Source organism: Octodon degus, unplaced genomic scaffold, assembly GCF_000260255.1.
Source record: "Octodon degus isolate 3935 unplaced genomic scaffold, OctDeg1.0 scaffold00087, whole genome shotgun sequence".
NCBI classification, from domain to species: Eukaryota; Metazoa; Chordata; class Mammalia; order Rodentia; family Octodontidae; genus Octodon; species Octodon degus.
Genome location: NW_004524663.1, coordinates 3,172,180 through 3,190,350, shown reverse-complemented (window position 1 = coordinate 3,190,350; position 18,171 = coordinate 3,172,180). Strand labels below are relative to the sequence as shown.

The 18,171-nt window shown below is 40.9% G+C and overlaps 1 protein-coding gene across 2 annotated transcripts in view; it reads left to right on the top strand.

The window, feature by feature from the left end:
* The window catches only part of Mamdc2 (MAM domain containing 2), a 195,338-nt gene extending 179,240 nt beyond the window's left edge, over window positions 1-16,098 (top strand). Inside the window, exons 12-14 of one of the 2 annotated variants that reach the window (XM_004637164.2) lie at window positions 6,752-7,011; window positions 14,143-14,227; window positions 15,111-16,098. In XM_004637164.2, coding sequence (XP_004637221.1) covers window positions 6,752-7,011; window positions 14,143-14,227; window positions 15,111-15,175 — 410 coding nt within the window. In that variant the 3' untranslated portion in view covers window positions 15,176-16,098. Of the gene's footprint in view, window positions 1-6,751; window positions 7,012-14,142; window positions 14,228-15,110 lie in introns of those variants that run through there. The other variant, XM_023721949.1, reaches the window with a different exon arrangement.
* The last annotated feature ends 2,073 nt before the right edge of the window (window positions 16,099-18,171 follow it).

The following is an 18,171-nucleotide window of genomic DNA, read 5'->3' as shown; positions in this document are numbered from 1 at the left end:
AAAAAAAAAAAAAAAAAAAAAAAAAGACTTGACAATGAAATGAATAGTAGTATTATTTATATAATTACTGAATCTTCTACAAAATTTGGTGTTTGCTGGGTGTGGTGGCACAGGTCCAGCACTTGGGAGACTGAGGCAACAGGAGCACTTCAAGGTCAGCCTGGACTACAAAGTGAGTTCAAGATCCACCTGAACTGTAGATTGAGATCCTGTTTCAAAAAGACAAAAAAAATTTTGATGTTTATCTCTGAAATAGTTTCCTGGACTCACTGTTTTATGTTATTTGTGTTTCTAAAAAAAAAAAAAAATAGAAAAGCCATAATCTATAAGTACTAGTAAAGTTATTAGAAATCAAAGCTTTGATAGAAACCTTAAAGCAGTGTTTCCCAGTTACATTACATCTACACAAGATGATTCAAAAGCTTGGCTTGTTTGTTTGTTTGTTTGTTTGTTTGTTTGTTTTTCCATTTGGCTGGAATACCCAGGTCTGAAAAGTATCTATAACCAGTACTTCAAAACCATTATTTCATAGACTTATGGTTAAGTTTCCTATTTGAACAAAGGTATTTAAGCAATAAAAATGAAATCTATTTAAATAGAACTGTAAATAAATACAGGTAATACATAGGAAGACAAAAAATGGAACTCTGAAAGACAGATTTGTGGACTGAACTTGGGAAACATTTGCAACACTAGTCATTTTAGTAAAATAACAACAATAACAACAACAAAAATCTAGCCCTATCATTTGACTCCTACTAAAAGAATAAAGGCATTTGTGGCAGATGGCTAGTGACTTATATCAAGTTTGGGTGGACTCAGAATTTATCCATTTCTTGCCACCATCTGCACAAACAGCTCTACCCTGCAGGACCAGAAAGCTTCCTGACGCAGATGCTACTTCTTTACAAGACAATAAAGGCAGCTCTTCACAGACACCCCCGGGGTCCTCCTGGGCTCTGTCCTTTTATTTACATTTATAGGATGTCACACTGCCGATATTCTTGGTAAACATTTGTTTAGTTGACCTGGCTCTTGCAGGGATTCTGGAGGCAAGGGATAATGGAACGGACAAGCCAACAGGCACCCATCCGGTTTAATGAGAAATTACCTTCCACCCTCCAGTTCTTGGGTCCCCAGGGAGCAGACTGCAGCCAACCCCCCCTCCCCCTCCAGCTGCTGCCCAGAAAAGCCGCTCTGCATCATGCTTTTGAACAATTCCAGAAAAAGAGATACTGTCATTTTTTCACTTTCTTCTGTTCTTTGATTTTCTTTACTTTGCGTGTGGGAGAGGGTGGGGGGGAACCTCTTAGGGTTTCAGGAAATCTTCACCATTTCTGGTAATTAAATTTTCTTCTGACATGATACTAAGTGAGAATAGGACTCTTTTTCACTGGCAAGAAAACTACCTTCTTGTATGAATTAATCATGTATTAAAATATCAAAAATGAACTGCATTTGTGAAGTTGTGCTTTAGAGAAAACAAAATCAAAATGAATTATTTGGAGTTTTACATATGTTTGTATAACTGAACTTAACAGCAATCTCTCTCAAGTCCTTGTCTTTTGTTTCCCCCTTATATCCTCCCTGCCTCCACACCAACAAACAGTACCAGGGGTAGAATCCAGGGCCTTCAGACTGAGCTACATCCCCAACGCACTTTTTATTTATTTTGAGGTAGGGTCTCATGAATCACTAAATTGTTCCAAGCTTCACTCAGACTTGAGACTTGCTACCTCAGCCTGTGAGGGTGCTGGGATTGCAGGCCTGCACCACTGGGCCTGGCTTAAGTCCTTACCTATTAACAACTGTTATGGTTTGTGTCTAGTTGTCTCCCCAAAGCCTCATGCAATCATGGGGTATACTTCTAGAGTTTGTGATTAGCTCATGATCCACTGGGATTATGGGTGTGAGTGCTGCTGGGATTATGGGTGTAAATGCTACTGGGATTATGGGTGTGAGTACTACACCCAGCCTGAGGCACATAGCCTGAATGCAACATAAAGGAGACAGACTTGCTCTCTGTTGCCATTGTTGCTGTTATTCTTCGTTTTGCTCTTGCTGTTTTGCTGCCTTCCACCACTATAAATGGCTGCCCTCTACCATGTGCCGCTCTGCCTTGGAGTCAGCTGAATATGGGCTGAAACCTCCACCAACTGTGAGCTAAATAAACATTTCCTTCCTTCACTTTGGGTGTTGGGTATTTTGTCCCAGCAATGAGAGAAGAGTAACTGAGAAAACAATTTTGGTTGTTGACATGCAGACGTGTAACTGTACTACCCCACTAGTTTGAAATCATAAAACTAGCTTTAGATCATCAAAATCTCCAGTGTCTCCAGTCATCTCATAACTTATGCTAGTTTCTAGTATTGTCAGGTCCTACTTATACAGAAAAATTTGCAGGATGAACTTTTAAAAAAATTATGGTAAAATATGCATAAAATTTGCCCTTTGAACCACTTTGAACGTATAATTCAGTGGCACAAAGTTCCGTCGCATCATTGCGCACAGTCACTACCATCTGTCTCCAGAATTTACCACCTTCCAAAGCTGGAGTTCCGTACTCAGTTATGAAAAACTTTTAAAATCATTTAAAGATAAAGAAACATTTTGGAGAGACACCTTGAGTAACTGTCCTTGCCAAAGGGTGTGTGTGTGTGTGTGTGTCCCCAGTTATTAGACCTCATCATCCAGTTTACTGGATGCAACTAGCTGCTCCTTCCACATGAGCTCTTCACCAAACCACACGGCTCCTTCCAGCCCTGAAAAAGCTGGCCAGGAGCTAGAGAAACAGCTGTTTCGTACGTAAGTCAAGATTAAGGATGCAGTGTGCATCTGCACATGTGCACGTGACAGCTGTGACGCAAAGGACAGACAGGACTCTGATCTCCCAGCAAACGTGCTGTAACCCCTGAATGTTAAGCAGTGAGCCATATAGGAAAAGCAGTTTGTTTTCTTTTTAAAAAATTAATTTTATTGAGAAACAAATAGCAATGAGACAGTTTCAGAACTGATTAGTAGGACAGTTTCTTTCTTTTTTTTTTTTTTTTTTTTTTTTTTCTTTTTTTGGCGGAACTGGGGATTGAACTCAGGACCCTGTGCTTGCCAGGCAAGTGCTTATTCTACTGAGCTTTCTCCCCAGGCCTGACAGTTTCAATAATTAATACATTGCATAATGTTGTCTTCATAGTGGTTATTTGTAGTACAAGATGCAGACATGATATCCTGTCCAAATACTATTAATCAAATCTTTCTTCTCATTGAATTAAAAGACAGTAGCTGTATATCTATCCTAACTATTGTGTAGCAGTTTGTTTTCTCCAGCCGACCATCCCTTCCCCAGCCAGGATGCCTTCGTCTGGGGCAGCAGTGCCTCAGCAGGTCCAAAGTGTCAGTGCTGGGACTTCCTGGCTCTTGTCCAGAGCTTTTGTTTGTGAAAACTAACAGTGCTTGAGGCTGTAATGTGGTAAAACTTATCTACACCCAGGGCTTTTCTCTGTGTCCAAGCACGTGTGAGGCAGACTAGCCTCGCCCTCCATGAAGCTCTGATCTTTCCTCAGAAGGGGAAGTCTCGTGGGCAAGCCAAGAGGAAAAAGCAGAATAACAAGGAATAATTGCTTTGGGCAGCAAGGGGCCAAATTCTGATCAGCAGGCAAACTCATGGGTTTGCTTTTTGTGGGCTGTTTTCAATACTGAGGCTTGAACTCAGGGAGCAATGAGCTATATCCCAAGACTTTCTGTTTCCTTTTTCCTTTTTTCTTTTTTGAGACACGATCTTGCTCAGTTACCCTGGCTGAGCCTGCACTTGTGATCCTCCTGCCTCAGCCTCCTAAGTAGGGAGGGGTTTAGGCATATGCTACCATGCCTGGCTTGTTAAAATCTTTTTTTTTTTTTTATTCTTCACCAAAGCATGCAATTTTAATATATTACATTCAAATCCAGAAGCATCTAAATAAATTCAGACACAAAGCTCATTTTTTTAAAGAGAAAATACCAGATTCTCACAGTAACCCATTCTACTATTATGATCTAAAATTAATTATGTTCATTTCCTCTTGCTTTATTTTAGCAAAAGAAAAAACACCTTTGAAATCTCAGTATATGCTAGATAAAAAGGTTTCCTTTCCTACTCAATGCTAAACATTTCTTTTTTAAATTTAAAACCTTTTGATATAAAATTTCCTTTCAAGTTCATAATTTCAGATTGTCTATTTTGCTCTTTACCTGAGGGGTCAGAAAACCAGGACTGAAAAAGAAAACCTTAGATTGGTGGTAAATGAAACTTAGCAATGATAGGCTGCTCTGATTGTATTATCATCTATTACCCTCATAGTCTATCTTAATAATAGACAGTAATACTTTTGATGGTACTGTTCTATATACATAGGATTGGTGCCAGCCAAACTCGCAGCAGCAGAGAGTTAGCTCTACATTTGGTGAAAAAAATCACAAAGATAGGTCCCTGGGCTGCTGCTGTTTTCTGCCAACCTGGCTCACAAGTCAGCCAGCACATGGAATTTGCAATCACATGAACCTGCACTGAAGTTGCAGCTTTGCTACCTGTTAACTATGTGATCCCAGCCAAGTTACTTGACTTTCTTCAATTACAAAAATGGAAAAATAGTATCTAAGACACATATTTTAGTGAACAAGCAAGATGATTATTATAAACAACCCAACATTGTTTTCAATACATAACAGACACTATAAAATATGATACAGTAGCACAAACAACTTTTTGCCTACCCTAGCCCGTATCTATTCTTTTTTCCTTCCTTAGTAACAGAGCTCTCCATTTTCTAATTGGGCCTAATGTTGTCCATAACACAATTAACTACTATATCTTGATTATTCTAGCCATTAAAATACAAACAGAAATAGCATGTGGCAGCTTCTAGAAATTTCCTTGAGAGCCAGTGCATGTGCTTTGCTATTCTTTCCTTCCCTTAATCCTGCTTCTTAGAATTAGGATGTGAAGGATGGTACTCTGGAATCCCCTGGACCATCAGAACGCTGAACTGCATCCTCCCCGTCCCCATAATTTTATTGAGAAACAAATAGTAATGAGACGGTTTCAACCCAAATTGGTAGGACAGTTTTAATAATTAATACATTGCATGCATTCTTCCTAGTGGTTAATTGCTATACAAGATGCAGACTTGATATCCTATTTACAAACAGTATCAGAACAAATCCCTCTATTCCTTAAGAGAATATAACTATTTATCTATCCCAACCATTTTGAATGCACACATACAAAATGGACATTCATCTGTATCCCCTTTTTTGTTTAGTTCCATTATTTGAATTAAAATCTTTTTTAAATAAGTAAATTTTAAGTAAAGGCATTGGCCCCATTGCTCTGACTTGGTATTGTCTTTTATGTGTATCCTTAAAATACAAACAGTATCTGGAAAGTCAAGACTAAAAACTAGACTAGTGCCAGTGTCTCAGGAAGACAGTGAACTAAATAAGGAAAATCTTTGCATTTTTCATAATTTAGAGGCAGGAAACAGAAAGACAATAAAGATCAGGGAATTATGTAGTATGCTAAGAGGCAATTAAATGCTATAAAAATAACTGAAATAGCCAGGGATTGTGGTATACACCTGTAATCCAGCACTTGGGAGGCTGAGGCAGGAGGATCCTGTGAGTTTGAGGCCAACTTGGGCTACGCAGTAAGGCACTGTCTCAAAAAAACCAAAATGAATAAATGAATGAATGAAGTGACAGACTAACTGGGAAGGTGTTACATTAGTACCTGCAAGAAATGATAGCAGCTTGTGTAAGTAGTGAAAAGTGAGGATTCTAGACATCTCTTCCTTCCTTTGCTTTTTTAATGTTTTTGAGATAGCTTTTTACTATATACTCAAGGCTGGACTTGAACTCAGTGCATACACCAGGATGGCCTCACACTCACCATCCTACAACCTTTCAAATGCTGGGAGTCCAGACACCCTCCTCCACTACTGGCACTGGACACATGCTTGAGGGTGGAACCAACAGGAATTCCTGAGTCTGGAAGTGGAGGACGAGAGGAGACGGTGGCACAGGACACTGTGGTACTGGGTCTAAGCAAGCAGGATAGCTGCACTGAGACTCAGGGGGAGGCTGTGTCTCCGTTCATTTGGGTTGCTCCAGCAAAGTAACACAGACAGGGCGGCCTATACACAAGGGAAAGTTACTCGCTCGGGATCAAGGTGCCAGCAGGCCTGGTGTCTGGGAGAGGGCATTTTCTTCATCGATGTCATCTTCTCCTCCTGCATTCAAAGGGCAGAAGAGACAAGGGAGAACCTGGGCTCTCTTGTAAGGGGATCAATCTCACTTGTGGGGCACTGGCCTTCTGCACTGCTTTAAAAAAAAAAAAAAAAAAAAGTACCTTTTTCTGACCAATCTTTGGGGTTAGGATTTGAACACATGGGTTGGGGGTGTGGGGTAAGCATTTGAAAGCTTCAAGCTGTTGCCTATGAATTAGTAAGATAAATTGTGATGTGAAAGTCGCCACATTAGTGTTGAAATAATGGTATGTGAATTCCTGTTAAACAGGATTGTAAATCACTGCATGTCTAAAAAATTGTTTAATAGTCTAATTCTTGTATCATTCAATTCTCCTTGGGTCCTACCTATCCCACTGAGTTACAAAACTCTTTCTCGGCACGGCTGTTAAGTCACCATGTTTCCAGGGACAGTGGGAGAGGAGCAGATGTGCCTTGTGTCCTTTTTAACAATCCTTGCTCTGCATTCTCCCAAGGCTACTACATGTACATCGAGGCTTCGCACATGGTGTATGGGCAGAAAGCACTCCTCCTGTCCGGGCCTCTGCGAGGTGTGCCCGGAAAACACTGCTTGACCTTCTTCTACCACATGTATGGAGCGGGGACTGGTCTGCTGAGTGTGTACCTGAGAAAAGAAAAAGCCGGCGATGAGTCTCTGCTGTGGAGACGAAGAGGCGAGCAGAGCGTTTCCTGGCTGCGAGCCCTGGTTGAGTACAGCTGCCCGCAGCCGCACCAGGTGAGCGGGAGAGATGTGGGTTGAGCGAGCCGGCATGTCCACCTCGCGGGCCCTGCTTTTTACTTGCTAGCAAAAGCACCAAGAGAGTATGTTGTCCTTTTTCAGGGTCACAGACAAAAGCAGGATTAGTTTAAGAGTAAACATAATTAGCTTCTACATTGATTAAATCTCAACTGTGAATGGGAAATTAGTTGGGGACAGAACGCTTTGGATATTTCTGCATGAAGTAATTTTTTTTGCAATGCAGTGATGAAAGCCTATTTTTGTCTTGGTACGTTATAAATGTTGAGACTGTTTCATGTGTCCTGCGAAGCTCCCAAACGAAGTTGTCCTTCCTTCTAAATATGGTGTTGCCTAATTAGCAGCTGCAGCTGTGTCCCTCATGCATCGCTACCCACGTGCTCGCAAGGGCTTTTGTTGTGCGCCTCTATTTAAGAGTGTGTATGGTCCAGAGTGAGTTGTTTTTAGCTTCTACTCCCATCATTGCATTGACGTAAACAGTCTTGATCCCAAGTCCCTGTCCTACCTCTGCCCAATCATGTCCCATAGGAACCTCTGTCCTAGATCTTGAGCACAAGGAAATCTAGGCAGCAACAGGAAAGATCTTTTTAAATTCCAATAGGTGAGATGGGCAGTCAGTGTAGCCTAGAGAACAAAGATAGTACAGGGAGCCCCTCCTGGTCCTTGTCTCAGTTGGGGAGGCTTATGTTTGTAATCCTATGGATATGTTATTGGAATCACATCAAGTTAATTCTAATCTGTCACAACCAGTGCAACCCATGGTGACAATAAAGACACTAAGGAATATTTGTAGTTATGGGGAGCCAAAGGGTAGCCATGATGATGGCTATCTGGAGCAAAGAACTTGACCCATGGCCAAACCCAGGTTTTATTAATTCATGAAGAAAGGAATGGCCTGTGGATGAGTGACTGTGAGAATGATAGGAAGTGGGTGAATGCCTTGTGCTGGGCTAGGTAGAAGGCTTGCATTTGTTTCTGCAGTATGCAGAGAGTAGGATTTGCAGAGAGTAATCTGCAATACACAATTGAGATAGTATCTAATGTTTTGGGGTTTGTGCTTTAGCTCTGATGTGTGATCTTTCAAGTCCCAGGAAGCCATAGCCTCTATCTCAAGGCTCAGTCGCAGCCAGCAGCATGGATCGTTGGCTCTACATCCCACCTCATCCCAGCTCGTACAAAGAGCAACCGGCGGAGGTTGCTGCTGTCTTCAAACACTACCACCAGCGCCTCAGCTAGACTGAAATGCACTGCTTAAAGCTGATGGAAGGAATAAGGAAAGTCCTAGCCAGCTCTGTACATATCAAGATATGAAAACAGGGTTAGGCTCAGCCAAAATGGAGGCACCTGCTACTCTTTCAAGGAGTCACCCAGGTGGTCCTCCACAGGGTAGCCTTCTGATAACCACCAACTCCACCTGCCTATTGTGGGCCAATGCTGCAGAAAGATTTGGGGTGATACTCCTGTTTTTGAAATTTCTCTGCAGAGCCGGGCATGGTAGCACACACTTGGAACCCTAGAACTTGGGAGGTTGAAGCAGGAGGACCACTGCAAGTCTGAGGCCAGCCTGGGCTACGTAGTAAATTTAGGGCCAACCTGAACCACACAGTGAGTCCCTGTCTCAAAAAGAAAAAAACTGTTCTGCAGAATTCTTGAGCCTGGCTCCCTCCTCATTCTTGCTTCTGGCTGACAACTTCCTTGGCCAAAATTTCTTAGCTTTAGCCACTAGCTGCCTGGTCTAAGCCCAGCTCTTCCTGGAAAGAGTTGTCCAAAATGAAGGCTTTATTTTGTGCCACCCACAACTGAAAAATAATTTTTTACATCTGTAAATTGGGAGGAATTAGAAAAGCTCAGGTGGCCAGGATACAGTGCCACCCAGGTATCACCCTGCTACATAGCCAGGGACAAAAGGAAGGTATGCCACTGTCCAACATAGGCTATTTAGTGCAACATAGATAAACTTTTGAGAAATTTAGTGAGGAATAACAGCCCCGTCAATAATTTTGAGAGTGGTATGTCTGTTATACAAAGAAAGTAGGTCTCTCAAGAACTTAATACATTCTGTCCTTATCAGAAATGTTGGCTTGATTTGGTTAGAACATTCATACTTTTAACCTTAACAGAGGGTTCTCAATACATGGTCCAGATACCAGTAGGATGTACAATGCCTGTAATGCAAGTTCACCTGAAATTTTTGTGCTTGGGTGTCACCTCAGAAACAATGCATCAGAAATTCTGGGGCCCTAGAAATCTGTTTGAGTAAGTCCACAAGGTGGTTCTGATACATCCTAAGATAGAGAATCTTCATGGTAGACAAAATGAATCTGACTCTTTGGGTGTGGTGCTGGAACATTTATTCTTTCATTTATTTATCGTGATACAGGGTGGAAGCCAGGGCCTCACACATGCAAGGCAAGTGCTCTGCTACTGAGATGTAACCCCCCCAATCCAACACAAATATTTTTTTAAAACTCTCAGCTCTGGCTCAAGCATGGGACTTTTCATACACTAGATTTGCTTCTTGGAACAGTGAGGCATCTGGGTTTCAAATCCAAGAGGTTACAGGATAATGAGATTTTCTGGAAGGAAGACTCCACACTGTCCCCTTTGGTTTAGATGGAACAGATAAGAATCTCCTCTGGAGTTAGTGAGTCCCTCAGTAGTCCCAAAGAACCTCAGGGGACCAGACTAAACCAAGTGTTCCAAGCATCTTAATGTCTAATAAAATGCAGTCACACTCAAGTGCACAAAGATTGGCCATCTTTTATATGCTGGCCACCTATAGAGCTCTGGCCTGTTTAAGTTTTTCAATTGATCTCATATGACACAGATTAGGGGAAAGATCAGGCAAACCCAGAGGGCTACCTGAGGCTGGTGGTGGTAGGCAGAGGGAAAGAATAGGGAGTTGTTGGTCAAAGACTATAAAGTCCCAGGTAGCCAGGAGGAATATGTGTCGAGATCTATTGCACAGAAGGGTGTCTATACTCAACAATAAATAATATGCTAAATTCTAGTACCACACAATAGTAAAATAATAGTCTATGTATTTCAAACAATGAATTTCAAATGTCTCACCATAAAAATTTTAAGTAAGCAAGACAATAGATATACTGTTTAATTTACTTCTTCTGCACCGTACACATATATCCAAACATCACACTGTGCCCTGTAGAGGGGAAGGAGGCAAGCGAAGGAAGAAGTCAAGTAAGTCAGGTGATGCAACCGAAGGAGCATTGGGATAACCATGGAGGGCCCTGGAGGGAAGGGCAAGAGTTCGAAATCTCTTCCAAGAGCAACAGAAAGTCATCAGGTGGCCTGGAAAAGTTCATCTGAGCTGACTGCAAAACGTTCACTCCAGCTGCCATGTAGGAAGCACACTGCAGAGGGGGAAGGAGACCTGGGAAGAGGAATGGTGGCCTGGGCCGAGTAGCAGTTGTGAGGTGTCGTCACAAGCCCAGAGGACTTCAGATGTGCACACTGTGGAGCTGGACTGAAACAGAGAAGTCGAGATGATGCCACAGATTTTGGCCTGAGCAGTTGCTACAGTGAACTGAGATGCTATTGATAGATGAAGAAAACTAAGCAGAGAAGATCTGGACTAAGGACAGTGTGTGCACGAAGGAAACTGATGCATTTGTGGCCATGCTAAGTTTTGTTAAAATATCAGAAGTGGAAGTGAGTGTTTCCAGTGAGCACTAGATATGAGACTGGAGTCAGGGCAGAGCAAGGGAAGTAGACATGCCCATCTCAGTGGAGGTGAGCGGGCGTGGATGGGGCTTGGAATCCTGCAGTGTTGATGCCTTTTGAGGCTGGTCCTTGGGCAAAATATGTGAGTGTTCTCATAAGGACCTGTCAATCATCAGATTATCCTTGTGGGAGGAATACATCAAAGGGAAAAACCTAAATCACTCTCCTTCCTAAGGGATTTGATTTGGTTCTAAGCAGAAATCTGACTATTGATCCAAAATACAAAGTCATTCTATTTCCTTTTGATTCCTTTCATTATCCTTCCCCTTCTGCTTTTAGATGTTCTCTACCTTGCTTTCTTAGATTTTGGTATTACTGAAGGAAAGGATTAGATAAATTCTCAGCTCACTGAAATGTTTACATCCATTGTATCATTAATTATGATTTTTACTAGGAAGTGCTGTGCGCTGAGTACTCACAGGTATACTAAGAACCATGTCTCCAAATGGCTGCGCTATCTCCCTGGCCCCTTAATTTCTTTCTTTTCTTTTTTATTTATTTCTTTTTTATTTTTATTTATTTTTTTTTTGGTGGAACTGGGGATTAAACTCAGAACCTTGCACTTGCCAGGGAAACAATTATTATACTGAGCCATCTCCCTGGCAATTTTTTTTTGTGTGTGTGGTCAGCTCAACCTTCCCTGGGGGCAGGCTGGCGTGGCATGTGGTGCCAGGGATCGAACTGCTGTCCCTGAAGTTGCCTAAGCAGGAGTTTTAGACCACTGAGCTATCTCACCAGCCCTATTTATTTATAGAAGAAACAGAATAAATATAAAATTAAGTTAGAAAATATGTTCTTGTTTCTCAAGCTATGGCCTGAGACACTCAACTGCATTTAGAGGGATGCTGTGGGATAGTTTGAAATTTCAAGGGAAACAGAGCAATGTTCAATATGCCATTCAATGTGGCCAAATCATAGATTATTCAGAGTATAATTCATTTAAAACTTTTCTATTTCCATTGCAAAGTTTGAAGTTAAAGAAGAGATTTCACTGTTGTTCTAAAACTAAAACTGTATATCTGTGCTCACATATCTTCCTACCTAGATGTATTAAGATACAGTCTTACGTTGACACTTATTTGGATTTTTTGTTTAAGGTTGAATACTAATCACTTTTCCAGGGAAACAGAATCAATAGCCTGCTGACTGGCTGGATAGAGATGGATGGATAGATGGGTAGGTGGGTGGGTGGGTGGGTGGGTGGATGAATGGACAGACAGACAGATAAGGATTTACTATATGAATTATCTTGTGAAATTATAGTAGTTGAGAATTCCTGTAATGTGTCAAGCAAGGTAGAGAACTAGAAAAGTTAGTAGCATTGACTAGTCTAAACCTGTAGGCTTGGAACTGGTGCACCAGTGGTATAGCTCTTAGTGTGAGGTGAAAGGCCTACAAAGCTGGGAAGGCCACCGGTGTAAGTCTCAGAGTCTGAAAGCCTAAGAGGTTGGAGTTCTGATATCCAAAGGCTAGAGAAAAAGGGTGCTCTGGTTCCAAAAGAGACAGTGAATTCACCTTCCTCTAACTTTTCTTCTACTTGGGCTCTCAACAGCTAGAATGGTGCTCATCTATGTTGGTTGAGGACAGACCTTTCTTAGTCCATTGATTCAAAAGCCACTCTCTTCCAGAAACTCTTTACCAGCTGTTTGGGTGTCCTTAGCCAATCAAATGAATACCTAAGACCATTCTAGGTTATGTCATCAGAATTTTAATTAATTGTATTTTGCCATATATCTATCGCTAAAGTTTCTTTGAGTCACTGATTTCAAAAAAGTTATTATTCAATTTATATTCTTATGTAAGGCCAGGCATGGTGGTGCATACCTGTAATCCCAGCATTTGGGAGGTTGAGCCAGGGTTACTATGAGTTTGAGGTCAAGCTAGGCTACTTAAGCAAGTTCAAGGCCAGCCTTAACTGCATAGTGGAACCCTGTCTCAAAAGACAAAAATAAGTAAATAAATTCATATTTAATTTAGATGAAGTTGGATTTCTTTCTTTCTTTTCTTTTTTTTTTTGTGGAACCAGGGATTGAACTCAGGCCCTTGTGCTTGTCAGGGAAGCGCTTATTCCACTGAGCCATCTCCCTGGCCCCTTTCTTTTTTATTTAAATCATAATCTAGTCCAATGGGAAGTCATTTGCCCATAAAATGGGTAGAGCAAATATGTCTTCTGACGATTTTCACTTTGCTCAAGCCTCCCTATAGTCACTGGAAGTTTGTTACAGCAAGGGTAGCCTTAGACCTGGCAATCTGTTTTTTCTTTTTCCTTTCTTTCTTTCTTTCTTTCTTTCTTTCTTTCTTTCTTTCTTTCTTTCCTTTTTCTTTCTTTTTTTTTTTTTTTTCCAGAACCAGGGATTGAACTCAGGCCCTTGCACTTGCCAGGCAACCGCTTATTCTACTGAGCCATCTCCCCAGCCCCTTTTCTAGAACAAGAATAGTTGATCAGTCATTTTCTTCTCAGATCCTAATGTTGAGAGATTTCCTTGCCTCCCTGAACTGTGTTTCTGATGTTGTGAGTCTCATCAGTCAACTTAAATCTTTCCATCTGGCACAAGTGCCCAAGGTGGATTTATGGAGACGTTGGGGAAGTGTGTGCTGCCTGGATTCTCACGTCCACAGTGCTGTGGATGCTACAGGATGCTGGGAGCACAGCGCTCTAAGTGGGGAAAAGGATGCTACCTCAGCATAAGAAACCTTCACGCCAGCGGGATAGCTCAGCGAACTAAAGCGCCTGCTTAGGCAGAGCCAGCGGCCGGTTGAGGTTAGATCCCTGGCCTGCTGTGCCCGCCCCCCACCCCACAATCCACAATCCCGGCAAGCACTAAGACAGGGCGTGATGGCGCAAACCTGAAATTCTGGCTCTTGGGAGGTTGAACACAGAAGAATCACTGTGTAATCTGATCTACATAGTGAGACCCTGTAGACCCTGCAGACCCTGTACCAAATGCATAAAAATTTTTAAAAGAAAAAAGAAAAAGAAACCTTTACGATAAGCATCTCTGAAGAGATGTCTAAAGAAAGAGATCTAATGGGGCCAAGGAGATAACTCGGTAGAATAAGCGCTTGCCTGGCAAGTGCAGGGTCCTAAATTCATCCCCTGTACTGCAAAAAAAGAAAGCGATCTAAGTCTCCAAGCCTCCGGTAATTTATTATGGATGTCTTTAAAATGCCAAATAAATGTCTTTCTGTGCCTAAATTTGAATTAATTATGTAACCTTTTCCTTAAAGGGACCCTGAGAGCTATCTAAACTTCCAAACCCATGAAGCCTAGATCAGCTGTAACCTGTATAGTTTAATCTGAGAACTGTTTCTAAATTCAATCTTCAATTTTTTTTATTTTTATTTATTTATTTAATTTTTTTTTAGATAATCTTTGAAGCCACTCGGGGAGTGTCGATAAGAAGTGATACTGCCATTGATGATATTAAATTTCAAGCAGGACCCTGCACAGGTAAATAATTTTTTTTCCAGTTATATATGCTTGATTGAAAAAGATTTTGCCATGTAGTTTTGATACAGGGAGAAAAACTGAGCTTGGGTGGGTGACCTCCAAACCATCTAGGGAACCTCCAAATGACATGGGAAAACGATCCTCCGACCTGACCTGCACGAATTCATGTTCTCTAAAACCAAAGAATGAATTTTTAGGAACAAACAGAGGTTATGAGCAGAATATATTTATTGGGGGAAAGAAAGCTCCTGTCCAAGACAGAGACAGGAGGGGGGGGGGCAAGCGGGTAGTTTCCCCAGAAGCTGTCTCTTCCAGGGACTTTTATACCATGTGGGGCTAAGGTGGAGAAAGGGGGAACTCACTTAGGTGGATGTGGGGTGAGACAAAACTATGGTCAACCAATGGGATTGCAAGCACCATTGCTCAGGTAAAACTGATTAAATCCAATATCAAATGGGAAAGCGAGTCACGTAGCAAGCGGGCATGAATAGGGCATGAATACAGGACAGGGTCTCTCCCTGTTGGGGGTTGGAATGCTGGGACAGGGTCTCTTCCTGATGGGGGTTGGGCTAGTGACTCACTTGGGTCTTTCCAGGTGATCGATACCTATTTAGAATATCAATCCCAGGTGCTACTCTTTTAGCATTTGTTTGGCCTTTAGATCTTTAGGTCTGGTTCACAGCAGGAACATCCGCCCCTCCCACCGTTGTAAGGCATTTTGTCTTCTGTGCTGTCTCCTTTAAGGGCCTGGCCCTGTCCGACTGCCTATAATATTTTTATCTAACTCGGCTGCCTGCAATAGTTTCAAATTATAACAATGTAAATTAAATACATTTTGTGCAATAAAAATAGAAAGCATTTTGTTATCTGTCTTTCCTAACAGACATGGAAGATGCAGCTCAACAATCATCAGGATATTCTGAGGATTTAAATGAAATCGAGTATTAAAAAATTATCTAAATTGGATTACCTAAATGAAGGTTATACTTCTCTTCAATCAAAATGAAAACAAAGGAATACTGGACAGTCTGAACCATTTCCTAAGTTATAAAATGACTTCACAGCAATCACTTTCATTACTTTTGCAAAAATACTGACTCAGGGCTTTTTTTTTTTTTTTTTCATTTGACAACTGTTACTAGATGAACAGGCTGATGGTTTTGCATAGATCATTCACCTTAATTTTGGTGCCACTTGAAAATACAAATGCACTATATTATAGTCATTTTAAAGTACACAAATAGAGGGCACGCTCAAAATGAATGTGCTCATTGTATCTGCATTCAGTGAATGTATTGGGAGAAGAGTAGGTCTTGTGGGTTTCTCTTAAATTTCAAGTATTATAAATATTTTTAAACAATGGGGGTTGTCAGTAATATCTAAAGAATGAATGCAGTTTTCATTGTAACTAGCTAGCCTAGAAAATACAGTTTTATTTTCTATGTTTTATTCATAGAAATGGAGTATTAATTTTTAATATTTTCACCACATGTGATAATAAAGCTCTTTCATGCAGTCCAAGAGTAAGTCAGTATTAATTAATGCTGTGTTATAATGCAACGCTACTTCTTCATTCTCCCTTTGAACTACTTTTTGAAGTCACAATAAGCACATGAATAGAATTTGCACTCTTTTTGATAAAGCAAGCTTGAAAATGTTGATATACACATACCCAAGATTGTTTATAAACTTGTGAAACAATTTGACTAATTTTTATATTTGATAAAATGTTTAGTGATGTGAACTCAACCGGATTTGGTAAACTACTGCTTTTTAGTTTTTAGAATGTTGTATCTATTTATACATATTTGCATATCCAAATGGCTATTGTAAAATAATAAAATTATCTAATAAAAGATAATCTGAAAATCTTTTCACTGGTAGTTAACTCATTTCTCCATTATTTGTCTTTCTCAGAATATTGTCTTCATGTAACTGCAAAAGGCCATTATTCTTATGTACTTAGGAGTTTTCTACTTCAAGAGAGTTAAATACTTTAATCTAGCTCTTCAGAGGATTATACTTCTTTGGATGCCACATTACTTAGGAAACAAAATGTGCTTAACTAAGTAACATAAATATTCTGAGGATTGTGGAGAAAGATAAATTTATTTTACAATAAAACAGAATTGTATTCCTCAGATCCTTTCCACTTAGGGTGATTACCCTCAGCAGGGAAATTCCTACAGAGAGCTGCAACTCTGGGGGAGAGGTCAAGGTCTTGACCAACTCAACTGCATGTTCAAGAGCATGATTTCCCCAACACATTATTTCTATCCAGAGCCACAATTCTATTTGCTGAGTAAAGGAAGGAATACTGTGTCTGCAGGACACACACCCGGATGTGGGTGTGTAGTAAGGCACCGTAAGGGCTCATAAATGGAATCACTCAGTAGCCTCCTTGGTGATGATGTAAATCCATAACAATAATATAGCCAACATTTGTTGAATACTTTCTATTTTCTGATATTATAACAAAGAGCTTTACTTGAATTTGTTCATTGAATCATGATGTTTTGTGAGGTAGATTCTAGTGATAGTTTCATTTTATGAATAAGGAAACTAAAAATCTGTCAAGAACAAATGATTAATGGCTAGGGAAGGGCTTGGCCCTAAATCTGTGGCCTTACCAAACCTGTGTGCTAATCGCTGTGATGTAAGCTCCTAAACCTGCTAGCTCTCCTCCCAGTCCCATCTGTAGGATCAATTTAAAAATCTAGGGCTGGCGAGATAGTTCAGCAGACTAAGCATCTGCTTTGGCAAGTGCAGGGACCAGGATTCGATCCCCAATCCTGCTTGCCCCGCCAGCCCCGTGGCATGCTGAGCCAGAAACTGAGTCCAGGCATGGTGGCACATGCCTATAATCCGAGCACTGGGGAGGCTGAAAACAGGAGGATCACTAGGAGTCCAAGCTGTGTAATGAGACCATGTACCAAATACATAATTGAAGAATAAGTAAGTAAGTAAGTAAATAAAATCTAGCCAGAGCTTCCAAGATTCTCTTTCTGAGGAAATGTATTGGCTATCAAATTCCTCCAAAATTTTCCAAACCACAATTATTACATCAGTTTCAGCATGGGGGGGGGGGATTGATGTGCTGAGTTTTATTGACTTAGGGCAAAAAGGAAAAAGGTAATTATTACCAGCTGTTGCTAAGAAACAACCTGACATTCCTTTAAGAGAGAGGAGATAAAAAGTGAGCTGATTAACTAACATTCCTTCACTTATGCTTCTGCGAGATTTAATTTCTTTGGTGCTTCTGTTCATCTCTAGATTGCCGTTGGCATTCTTTTTAACTATATGTCACTTGGATGAAAATAGACAGATGTTATGTATAGTATAATTTTATCAGGTTTGGGAATGCCCAAGGGAAAAGTGCATTGGTTAATAGTTACTACTTGGCAACTTAAAGCCAGGATTTGTTTTTATCACAACTCTCAGCACCTAAACACTCAAGTGCCTCAAATAGAAACTGGCTTCTCACACAGGCTGATTGCTTTCTCACTTACAATTTTCTGCGGTGGAGATCCTTTATGTGTAGAAGAAAGGGAAGGAGAAGATACTGAGAACAAGATATACTTCTGATGCAGGATCTGGTGCAATATGCAAGAAGAAGGGTTCGGAAGAAAATTACCTGGGAAATCCATATTTCAGGTATTTCAAGGAGCATAGCGGTTACAAAGACGCTCACAGATGAGGGAGGGAAATAGAGATATAAACTATAAGGCTCGATTCAGACATGACTCTCCCAACCTGTCTACCAGCAGAGGCATTGTTCTCAGCTCAGTGCCAGGGCCACTGGCAAACACAAGATGTTGTAAGAGAGATAAGATCAAACACAGACTCTAGATGGAACCAAGACGCCAAAGACACCCAAGCATTCACACCAAACGCCCCTAGAGCTTTGCCCACTGAGGCAAAAAACATCCAGAGAACTTTGATAA